General features: G+C 45.7%; 1 protein-coding gene across 1 annotated transcript; it reads right to left on the bottom strand.

Annotated features, from left to right (window-relative positions):
- Positions 1 to 204: 204 nt before the first annotated feature.
- LOC140709945 (NADH dehydrogenase [ubiquinone] iron-sulfur protein 8, mitochondrial-like) lies at positions 205 to 951 on the bottom strand. Its single transcript, XM_073010459.1, has one exon. The coding sequence runs from the start codon at positions 887 to 889 to the stop codon at positions 257 to 259; it is 633 nt and encodes a 210-aa protein (XP_072866560.1). The 5' UTR covers positions 890 to 951; the 3' UTR covers positions 205 to 256.
- Between the last annotated feature and the right edge of the window lie 11,350 nt (positions 952 to 12,301).

The raw sequence follows: 12,301 nt of genomic DNA, 5'->3' as shown, positions 1-12,301 counted from the left end.
AATATGTAAATCTCCATTGTGTTAGCCTTTGAATTTTCTGTAGGTCGAGAGAGAGGTAGGAAGAAGGAAGAAAAGGCAGGCATTCCTCATCAATTCATACCTGGAAAAAAATGGAGTCCAAAGAAAACCAGAGGCTTAAATTTCATGTGAACATCCAATGAGAACAATAGTGATTTTCTTTTCTTATTTTTTTTTTTGGGGGGGGGGGTTGGAGCAGTATTTTATTGGGCAGCAGGGGTTGTGGGCCGGTGGGGCGTCACCGGTACAGGTAGTCAGCCTGGATGTTGGTGGCAATCTCGGCCTCCCACTTGTCCCCATTGTTGAGCAGCTTCTCCTTGTTGTACAGCAGCTCCTCATGCGTCTCCGTGGAGAACTCAAAGTTGGGGCCCTCGACGATGGCATCCATGGGGCAGGCCTCCTGGCAGAAGCCGCAGTAGATACACTTGGTCATGTCGATGTCACAGCGGGTGGTCCGGCGGCTGCCATCAGCTCTTGGCTCAGCCTCGATGGTGATGGCCTGGGCGGTGCAGACGGCCTGGCAGAGCTTGCACGCAATACAGTGCTCCTTCCCGGATGGGTACCGGCGCAGTGCGTGCTCCCCACGGAAGCGAGGGCTCAGCGGGCCCTTCTCCAACGGGTAGTTGATGGTGGCGGGTTCCCGGAACAGGTAGCTCAGGGTCATGCCCAGGCCTCGGAAGAGCTCAGTCCACAGCAGGGTCCGGGCTGCCTGGTCAGTCACTGACTTCATGTCCGTCTTAGACTCCTGCAGGTTCACATACTTGTAAGTGGCTGCCACTGCACTGCTGTGGAGGGTCCGGCCACCAGGAGGTCCTGCATGTGTGGCCTGGGCCAGGGCCCGCAGCAGCATGGGCATGGTCAGGCAGCGCATCTTGAAGTGCCGCCGCTACTTGCCTTAACAATAGTGATTTTCTAATGTCAAATTTCGGAAAAGCCACAAAGACTGGAACATTCCTGACTAGGAGCACTTGCAGGTAATGTCCGATCTTTTTCCGGAGGCTCCAGTCCTTCTAGATCTTCATATGTTTAATTCCATCACTCCTGGAATTACCAGTTGTTCAAAATAAACCTTTAAATGGTCATCATCAAACATTTCATCATCAATATCATCATCTATTGGCAAACCTTAGGAAAAAATGGGACACACTTTCAAGTGTTGACTGAACAATAATTTGTAATAAAAAAGCTGGTAAGACATAAGTGAGTCGATGAACTATATGATTTTGTTTTTATATTTGACATGAGAAAACTTCTCAATTATAACTCATTATGAAAATAGTATTTAACCTCTTTGAGAGGACAGGAAAGAAAGATCCTGGTATGTTATCAAAACTTAGGATGTGGCTGGGCACAGTGGCTCACGCCTGTAATCCCAACACTTTGGGAAGCTGAGGTGGGTGCATCACCTGAGGTCAGGAGTTCAAGACCAGCCTGGCCAACGTGGTGAAACCCAGTCTCTACTAAAAATATAAAAACTAGCCAGGCGTGGTGGCATATGCCTGTAATCCCAGCTACCCAGGAAGCTGAAGAAGGAGAATCACTTGAGCCAAGATCACGCCACTGCACTCCAGCCTCAATGACAAAGTGAGACTTTGTCTCAAAAAAAAAAAAAAAAAAAAAAAAAAAAAGAATGTGATAAATGTGGCATCATAAATAAATGGGAAGAGAGCAGCAGGCTCTTCAGAAAATGAGAGCCTATCATAGGAGAAGTAAAAGGAAGAAAGAGAAGAACCAAGGAAGAGAGGGAGGGAGGGAGAGAGGGAGGGAGGGAGAGCAGGGGTGAGGGAGGGAGAGCAAGGGGGAGGGAGTGCGAGAAAGAGGACACTGCAGGGGTTTTCGATGTTGTAACACCCAGCTCTGCAAGGTCAGGATAAAACAAGAACTCTCAATCAGTCATGGTCTTCTAAGCTGGCACTGCCTTTTTAGCGGTTAATTTTGCAATTAAGTCTCAACAACACTCATCACCTTGACTTGGCAATTTCACCTCCAAGAATCTAGCATACTAAAACAATCAAAGATCAAATACATTTGGGTCAGTAATTCTTTATCCACAATGACACAATCCAGCAAAGTCTGAAAAATCCTTTGGCAGCAAAACCTGTCCTCAGTGGAGTTGATGCTGCTTATAGTTTCTATTCATCCCACTCGACTCATCAGACTGACCTTCAACGTCCTGTGTAATTTGGCCCCAGCTGCTTTTCTGGGCTTATTTACCAGTGCAGCCTCCTACAGGTGCTGTAAACCCGCCACACCAAACCCCTGGCTGTCCCCCAAACACAGCCCATGTTCCTCACAACAGTGCCGTGGCTGAGGCCACTGCTGCTTCCTGTCAGCTCCTCCTCCTCCCACATCCAAGGCCTGGCACAGACCCCATCCTCCTTCCGGAAAGCATCAGAGATACCTGCCTCAATCAGAGTTAATTTCTCACCCCCATGATTCCAGGCACGTTCTGGTACTGCTGGATGTAAGTCACCCAACCTCACATTCAGCTCTGTATCTGCTCTTTGCACCTGGCTGAAGTCTCAGAGAGCAGAGGCGAAATACTTCACGGCTCCCTGAATTTCTAAACACAGGGCTACATACTGAGTGGCACCTCTAGGTGACTACTTTGCACCCTAACGATGATAAACTGAGTGAAACTGTATCAGGTTTAATATACAGAAAAAAATTCTGGAATTCCATCACTTAATAGGAGTGGTCATTTGAGTGCCAGCAGGAAGGACGAAAAGGGGGAAAAAAACAAAACGTTGTGGCATTATAGCTACTGCAACAGAAAACGAGAATAAAACGGAGTGGCAAGGTGAAGACCAGGGAAATGCGGGTGACTACAGGACCACAAGAATCTTCCAAGCCTGTCGATAACGCAAGTTTCTCATTTTCTAATCAGCTAGTGTGGCCTAGGTCACTGTTTGGAGTCTTGTCTTCAAATTGTTTTCCAGCATCAAGCACAACAATCTATAAGAACCCAAATGGTGAGTAAGAGAAGCACACTCACGGCTCTGAAGAGCACAGCACAAGGCTACAATAAAGATCCAAGTATGTTCTCAACCTGCAGTGTGCTCAGTGCCTGCAAATCAAACTCAGGTGATGAAGGGATGGCAGTTTGATATGAATTAATCAGTTTCCTTCTTAGCCATCTCCCCCACCTGACTCACCCAAGAAAACACCCTGAAAAGACTTCTCTCAAACTGCTCACACATATTAAGCTTCTCGCAACAGTGCCTGCACGTGCTCGGAGAAGCTCGCAATACCGTTAGTGTGTTAATACTCACACAGCTGGACTTCAGCAACACAAGGCTTACTAGAAAGCGAGGACAATAGCAAAGCTGAGCCCCGCAGCTGTTCCCTAAGGAACTCTTCACCCGTTACATTGGAGCAATTGATTTCTCTGCTCCTCAACCAGGAACCGTAGAGCCCTAAAGGGCACACAGCTAGTTACTAAAGACTCAGGGCCTGGAATGAAAATGTGATATTTTCCTCCAAGTGCTTATATCTGCTATAAACCAGTTTAATTCTGCTATAAACAAGTAGAGTTCTAACTAATATTAATATAAACAAACACTTTTTTTTTTAGAGACAGGGTCTCGCTCTGTCACGCAGGCTGGAGTGCGGTGGTGCGATCATGGCTCACTGCAGCCTCAACCACCTGAGCTCAAGCAATCCTCCTGATTCTCCCGCCTCAGCCCCCAAAGTGCTGGGATTACAAGTGTAAGCCACCATGCCTGGCCATTAACACTTATATATATATATATGTGAAAAGATGTACAGAATATACGCTATTTAAAAACATAAAAAATACTATGTCTTTTTTTTTCTGGAGGTGGAGTCTCACTCTGTCCCCCAGGTTGGAGTGCAGTGGGGCTATCTTGGCTCACTGCAAGCTCTGCCTCCTGGATTCACGCCATTCTCCTGCCTCAGCCTCCCAAGTAGCTGGGACTACAGGCGCCCGCCACCATGCGTGGCTAATTTTTTGTATTTTTAGTAGAGACGAGGTTTCACCATGTTAGCCAGGATGGACTCGATCTCCTGACCTCATGATCCGCCCGTCTCAGCCTCCCAAAGTGCTGGGATTACAGGCGGGAGCCACCGCGCCCGACCTAAAGTTTCTCCTGGAGGATGTTTCCTCTCAAGGCCATGTTCCTTGGCAATTAAGTGATTTTGACCCAAGGAGAAAATCAAGCTGCTGAGGAGAAAGCTCACTGCCGCTCAGTGTGTGACTGATGCTGTCATTTTCTCCCGCCGTCTTAAATCAAACCTTAGTGGGGAACAGACTCACTCAGAATTCCCCCCACCAAGGACGCTGTGTAAGTCACCTATGATATATATGGCCAGATTATCATATCTTATTTTAATTCAAGAAGATAAAGCTAAGAAACTAACTTTTTCTGTGACAACAGCAGGTGGCCTGACCTGCCACTGTCGTGGGGCCTCCTCATCTGATTCATAAATGAATTTTTCCACGGGACCCTCCATGGAACCTAGGAGGACACAGAGTGACCATCAGGAGGTGCAGGGGAGGAGCAGGGAAGGCTTTTGATCCCCAGGCCACCTCATCAACGTAAAATAGCCCATCTCGAACAGGGCACACCACCCAGAGCAGGCTGTGTGTCCCTGCAGCCTCTCAGGGCTCCCGCCTCCTCATCTGATCCGAGCTCACTTGCCCTCCCTTCCTGCATCCTTCCAACGTCATTTCCTCCCCAGAATCCACCTGAAAATTACAGCTGCTGCTGTAAATATCATCCCACCTAGCAAGCTTTCTTTAAAGAGAACACTTAATTGTAACCAAAATATTCTAATTATTTCCTCGTCATTTTTGAAGGCAATGAAATAAAGCTTTGAAAATACTCAGCTTTCTTCCTATTTAAAGGTAACCCCTATTTAGCACCTGCTATCTGTCCTTCCACTCTCTCTTTTCCATACATGTGTGTATGTGTCCATGGAGTCTGTTGCTGTTCACACTTACACTGGCTTTGACACTGGGACAGCCTGTCATGCGGGCAGCATGTGGGGGCGCTGACCCTCTCTAACCCAGCTGTTTCAGATTCCAGCAGGGAAGAGGGGGCACCAGGCTAACAGCCAAGTTCTTTTTGACACCATATTGGACACTGGATCTTGAGTATGTGTGTCACTAAGCTGGAGCATTTCTGAGCCTTGTGATAATCATGATTTTTGTTTTGTTTTGGTTTTTATTTTTTGTGGCGGGATCTCACTCTGTTTCCCAGATGGGATGCAGTGGCGCAATCATTGCTCACTGAAGACTCCACCTGCCAGGCTAAAGCAATCCTCTGGCCTCAGCCTCCTGGGAAACTGGGACTATAGGAGCACGTCACCACGCCCGGCTAATTTTTGTATTTTTTGTAGAGATGTGGTTTTATTATGTTGCCCAGGTTGATCTTAAACTCCTGGGCTCAAGTGATACTCCTGCCTCAACCTCTCAAAGTGCTGGGATTACAGGCATGAGCCTCCCTATTGGGTCCAACCATATCTTTAAATACAATGGGACATATCGCTGATTATTCTCTGCTTTTGAACAGCAGCTGAGAACTGACACCACCACTGCAGCCAAAAGCCTGTGACTCCCCTATGTGTGTTTCACATGAAGGACCACGCCAAAGTCCACTGTGTTGCTAGCCTGCCTTTCGCCATCACTGAGAACATCTTACAGTGCTGGGCAGCGTTGGGATCTCTAGGCTGTCGTGCCTCCACATGCACACACAGATGCTGGAACTCCCTGGTGTGGTGACGAGTTATACCAGGACCACGAGAGGACTGTGGAGCAGCGGCCCATCACATCCACCTTTCACCCCTTCCTGAGTTCACATTTGCCTTTTCCATTCAGGAAATAGAGAGCTTGGGAAATTCACCTCTCCACCGTCTCCAATCTGAGGACGGGGGATGTTCAACTAACCTTCCGGTACAGCTGTGGTGAAGGATGAAGTGTTGACTGATGTGGGGATGGAATGTTGTTTCTAGAACATTGATCCTTGGGTCGTGCTTTGCACAGGGGAACATGCTTTCTAGAGAAATGCACACACACTCCCAAAGGCATTCACCATCACTCCACACGGACTCTCTCCTCCATACCTCTCCACCCCGATGCACCCTATTCCTATTTAAATGACATCACTGCTTCTGGGAACTACAGTGGATGGCCACAGTTGCTGAATCAACTCTTCATTTTTTCACACCAAACTGTCCAAACCTCATTTCCAGCAGGAAGCTCAAACCAGCAAAAGCAGGGAGGAAAGCGTGACCTTTCTCAACACTAAGATATTTTCTTAGCAAATGGGTGACCCACAGAGTACATGACACTTGATTGAAACGTTGAGTCCGTCTGCAGAGAGAAAGGAAAACATCGTGAGCGTCAGACCAGGCTTTATCCTGTGTGCACAGGTCTTTTCTTCAGTTGCTGATATTAGAAAACCAGATGAGAAATAGTGTTTGATGCAATGGCCCCAAAATAAAGCCTAGAAGACACTTGTGGAAAGGCAGGCACAAGAGTTTTGTCTAAGACTTTCATATGATTTTTGTTGCAAATTCACCGTTGTTTTCAAACAGTAAGCACTTCTCCTGAGGAAAAGGTTACCTGCACACAGTTTGTAACTGAAGGTGTCATCTATGCGTGCCATCATGACCTAGTTGGTCATGAACTCTCACCTTTTCCCACCAAGAAATTCTGTAACTTATCTATAATGTCCATGGTAAGGTTTGCATATCTTAATTCAAATGAAATAGGAAGAAGCCAAGAGAAATACAATTCCCAACTTAGTCAAAGAAAGCTCTTACTTTGAAAATGGCCACGACTGTCTCTGTGGAGCTCTCTCTAGGCTCTGCCGGAAGAAACTTGAAACCTAGGAAACATGAGAGTCACTGTCAGCGCATGGGAGCTGCTGAAGAATCCCTCAGGCAGCCTTGGGTGCTGTGGACAGGGGGCTGGCGTGTGTGGAAAAGGTGGGTTAACAGCATGGGCTGAGCTGCTGCTGGCCGTCCTCCTTAGTGGAGAAGGAAGGCAAAGGAGACCATCAGGAAAACCCTGGGAGACAGAGCCTTGGTTCTCCAGCTGAGCCACCCTCATCGGTGTGAACGCTGATCTCAAACAGGGTACAGCATACAATGTGGCTGTGTTTCAACAGCGTCTCAGGGAGCCTTCTATTCAAACCTGAGCTAAGTTGTACTTTTTTCGGTTTTTTTCTTTCTTTTTTTTTTTTTGAGATGGTCTCGCTCTGTCACCCAGGCTGGAGTGCTGTGGTTCAATCACGACTCACTGCAGCCTCGACCTTCCAAGCCCAGGTGGATCCTTTGTCTCAGCCTCCAAGTCACTAAAACTACAGATGCCCCCATCATACCCAGCTGATTTCTTGTATTTTTTGTAGAAATGGGGTTTTGCCAGGTTGCCCAGGCTGGTCTCGAACTCCTGGGCTCAAGCAATACACCCGCCATGGCCTCCAAAAATACTGGGATTACAGGCGTGAGCCACAGGTCCTGGCCTGTGCTGCCTTCCTGATCCCTTCTGAGGACACTTACTCCCAGGACCCATCCACACTGCTGTGTGGATCCCCCCTCCTATAAGATTTCTTACATCATAAAATCAGCCCTTCTTTCAAAATATGTAGTTCAGCCAAAATATTCTATAACATTTATCTGTCAAACATCTGTTTTAAGGAAAATTAAAGATTTGAAAATACACTTATCCTACCATTTAAACATGACATGTCACATGTGCTATCTGTCCTTCCAGTCTCCCTTTTCAACATAACATGCGTCCAGGGAGTCTGCTACTGCTCAGGCTCCCTCTGGCTCTGACACTGGGAGAGCCCATCCTGGAAGCAGTAGGTGGGGGTGCTGACCCTCTCCATCCCAGCTGTGCAGGAATTCTAGCAGGTGAGAGGGGCACCAGGTTAACGCCCAAGTTGTTCCTTGAGCTCCTGTTTGATGCTGTGCCTTAGATGTGTGTGCTAGTGAACTGATGTATTTTTAAGGCTTGTGGTTACTATGTTCTTAAATACAACAGAATGTGTCCCTGATTATTCTCTGCTCTTGACCGGGGGCTGAGGAATGAACCCATCATGCCGCCAAAACCCTCTGAGTTCTTCAAGTGTGCCTCACATTAATGACCACACCAGATTCCACTGTAAAATGTAGCTATTCCTACCCGGTGATAGGTGACCACTAAGACCGTCCTGTAATGACAGTGCTTAAAATCTCTGCAGGCTAGCACACCTCCACATGCGCACATAGGAGCTGGAACTCCTTGGCATGGTGATGAGTTATGCCAGGACTGTCTGATAAACGCACAATAGTAGCCCATCGCATCCGTGTTTCACCCATGCTTGAGTTCACATTTGTCTCTTCCATTTTGGAGACCAAGAACTTGGGAAATTCATGTCCACACCATCTCTATCTGAGGAGTGAGGACAGGAAACTTACCTTCAGGTACAGCTGCCATGGAGAATGAAAGGGTTGATTGATGTGACGTGTACAATGGTGATGAATGTTGTGTTTAGAACAGTGATCTTTGTGTTGTGCTTTGCACATAGGAACACGCTTTCTGGGGAAATGCACACACACTCCCAAAGACATTTGTGATCCCTTTACACAGACTCTGTCCTCCACACCTCCCAACCCTGATGCACACCACCCTCTTCCATCTAAATGACACCACTGCTTCAGGGACTAGACTGTGATGCTCACGGTTCTTTACTAGACTCTTAATGTTTTCTAACCAAACTGTCCAAACCTCATTTCTGGCAGGCAGCGCAATCCAAAGTGGCTCTCCAGCAAAAGCAGGCTAGTAAGTTCCACCTTTCTCAACAATGAAAACTTTTTCTTAGGAAAGGGGTGCGTCCAGAATACTTACGTCTTTTCCCGTGAGCTCCTAGTCCTCCTGTTCGCTGCATATAGAGAAAGGAAAACACTGTGAGCATCGGCCATGCTGTGTCCTGTGTGCACAGGTCTTTGTTTACATGATGACATTAGAAACCCAGACAGGAAATAGTGCCTGAGGCAATGGCCCCAAAATAAAGCCTAGAAGACATTATGGAAAGGCACAAGAGTTTTGTGTAAGATTTTCAAAATGATTTTGGTTGCAAAGTCACCGTCATTTTCAAGAATGAATTTCTCAGGAGGAAAATGCCCTCTGCCATGCAGTTTGTCACTAAAGCTGTCACCTATGGGTGCCATCTTGAATCAGCTCTTAGTTGGTAATGGACTCTTACTTACATTTGCCCACCAAGAAATTCTGCAATTCATCTATAATTTCCATGGTGAGATTTGCATATCATAATTCAAATGAAATGAAAAGAAACCAAGAGAAATAAAATTCCCATCTCAGACAAAGAAAGAAGACTTTACCTTGCGACGAGCTACAACCACTTCTGGGATGATCTGATTGGTCACCGTCGCTAGGAAACATAGAGTCACTGTCAGCCGTGGGAGCTGCTGAAGGACCTCTGGCAGCCTTGGGTGCTGAGCACACAGGGCTGGTGTGTGTGGAGGAGGTGGGCAAGAGCACGGGCTGAGCTGCTGCTGGGCCACCCTCCTTGGTGGTGAAGGAGGCAAAGGACACCATCAGGAGAGCCCTGGGAGACACAGTCTCGGGTCTGTGGCTAAGCCACCCTCATCACTGTGAAGTAGGCAGTGTTCACACAGGCAGCACACAAATGCAGGAGACATCACTCCAGGACAGGGTCTCGTCACAGAAAGAGGCCTGGTAAATATCCTTTATTTTTTAAAAAGTTACTGTGTTTAACATTCCTGACTCTACATATGCTCCTTCTGCACTTATCACATCTATTATTGAATTTTTTTTTTTTTCTTGAGACTGAGTCTTACTCTGTTACCCAAGCTGGAGTGCAGTGGCACGATCTCGGCTCACTGCAACCTCTGCCTCCTGAGTTCAAGCGATTCTCCTGCCTCAGCCTCCCAATACTTTTGGATTTTAAAGCATTATCATGGTGAAAAATACACAACATGTATTATTTTAATTATTAAGTGCACACTTCGGAGCATTAGTTCTATTCACAATGCTGCACAGAATAACTAAAAACAGGCCAGGCGCAGAGGCTTACACCTGTAATCCCAGCACTTTGGGAGGCCAAGGTGGGTGGATCACCTGAGGTCAGGAGTTTGAGACAAGCCTGACCAAAATGGTGAAACCCCATCCCTACTAAAAATACAAAAATTAGCTGGGCGTAGTGGTGGGCGCCTGTAATCGCATCTTCTAGGGAGGCTGAGACAGGAGAATCACTTGAACTGGAAGTTGCTGTGAGCCAAGATCGTGCCATTGCACTCCAGCCTGGGCAACAGAGCAAGACTTTGTCTTAAAAAAATAAACAATCAAATAAAACTAAAAACCATCTTAATTCAGTTTTCTTACCTTCCACCTTAGGAAGCTAGAAAAAAAACTATAGTGTAGTGTAAACCAGACAGAAAAATAGAACAAAAAATTATTTGCAGAAATTATTGTAATAGAAATGATAAAATAAACAAAACCAAGGGTTGCTTCATAGGAAAGATAAATAGAATTGATAAACCTCCAGCCAGACTAACCACCAAGAAAAGCTAGGAGACACAATTTACAAATAATATAAATGAAAGGAAGAATCATTCCTGCTGATCCCATTAATATCAAGCAGACAATAAAAAAACACTTAGAATAAATCTATGCTCACAGATTTGACAGCTTAGGTAAAAATAACAAATTCCTTCAAAGGCAGAAACTATATCATAAGTACCCAAAGGAGACTCAGATAATCTGAGTAGGCTTATATCTATTATAGAAATTGAATCAATAAGAACTTTAAAAAAAATGACCAGGTGATTTTACTGAATTCTAACTAATTCTTACAAGGGAAAAGAGAGTCTTATTATATAAACAACTGATTAAAATTCTAAACATTTACCCAGTTACATTTTAAAATTATGCCCATTGCAAAATCTGCACGAGAATGAGGGCAGCTATATTCGTAATCGCCTGAACTGGAAGCAGCTGAGATACTCTTCAGGCGGTGAGTGCACCAACCCACTTTGTTACATGAACCCAGTGGAATATGATTCATTGATAAAATTCAGTAAGCCGTTAAGCTACAAAAAGATATGAAAATTCTTGCATGTGTATTGCTAAGTGATATCAGTTAGTCGTAAGTGGCTGCATACTTTATGATTCCAATTCTAAGAATTTTGGGAAAGAAAATCTATAGAGGCAGTAAAATAAATGATCTATGGTAGTCAGGGGTCCTAAGAAAAGAAGAAAGGGACTAAGAGGTGTAGCACTGGTCTTGTTTTGGGTGTGAAACTCTTCTGAGTGATGAATGACATTATGAGTTTGTCAAAATCCACAGGCTGAACACCACCTGGTGAGCCTTACTGCAAACTCTAGACGTTCATTAAGAAGAAGATATCACTGTTGCTTCAGCCCCTATAACAAATGCACCACATTCATATAAGATGTGATCACAAAAAAGATACTGAGGGGTGAGAGTATACGCGAACTTTCTGTAGTATTTCCATTTTCATGTTAATTTACAAGTTTCACAGGATGTCCATTTTGTTTGAAAATGCAGCAACATTTTATCAGGAAGAGTTCCATTTTAGGAAGAGTTCCATTTTAGCTAATGTCTAAATCAGCTAAATATCTAAACCTTGCATTGAGAGGTTCTTTACTATTAAAAGTGAACCAAACTTGAAGTGGAAATACATCTTCCACATTTGCAGGACTAGTGATTGACTAGTACTATGCTAGTCAATTTGCACACATGAAATAAAGAAGATACAGTGTAGCAATGTCAGAGTGGTCTGAAGTGTGGGACACTGAAGAATCTGGAATCCTTATGCCTGCAAGGGTAACTGAATTTCCACGGTACCTGTATGTAGCTGCCCTTCAGGGGGCAAATCAGGATCACGGCGCATATGCGCTCTAAATCTGTGCGTGGATTCCGGTTCATCGGGGCAACAACCTGGGAAATGTATGAAAATAAAGACAGCTGTTGATATCTTGCTGCAGAAGACCATAGAGAAATGAGGAATCGTTTATTCACAGTTCAACCCATTTTGTGTGTTCCCCGAGAACACTGTGCGCCAGCGAGTTGCGCTTTTCTTTTCTAAATAGGAAATGGGTTAAATCAGGGGTCCCCAACCCCTGGGCCATCGATAGTGTGTGGCCTGTTAGGAACCGGGCTGCACAGTAGTGGGTGAGCAGCCAGCTGGGAGCAAAGCTGCATCTGTATTTACAGCCGCTCCCCATCACTGGCATCAGCGCCTGAGCGCCACCTCCTGGCAGATTAGC

This window comes from Chlorocebus sabaeus, chromosome 23 (assembly GCF_047675955.1).
Source record: "Chlorocebus sabaeus isolate Y175 chromosome 23, mChlSab1.0.hap1, whole genome shotgun sequence".
NCBI lineage: Eukaryota > Metazoa > Chordata > Mammalia > Primates > Cercopithecidae > Chlorocebus > Chlorocebus sabaeus.
The sequence above is the reverse complement of the archived record's forward strand: the minus strand, read 5'-3'. Positions and strand labels throughout refer to the sequence as shown.

What these genes read in the sequence shown, in the direction of transcription:
- LOC140709945 (XM_073010459.1), bottom strand. Translation starts at nt 889, where the DNA reads ATGCGCTGCCTGACCATGCCCATGCTGCTGCGGGCCCTGGCCCAGGCC.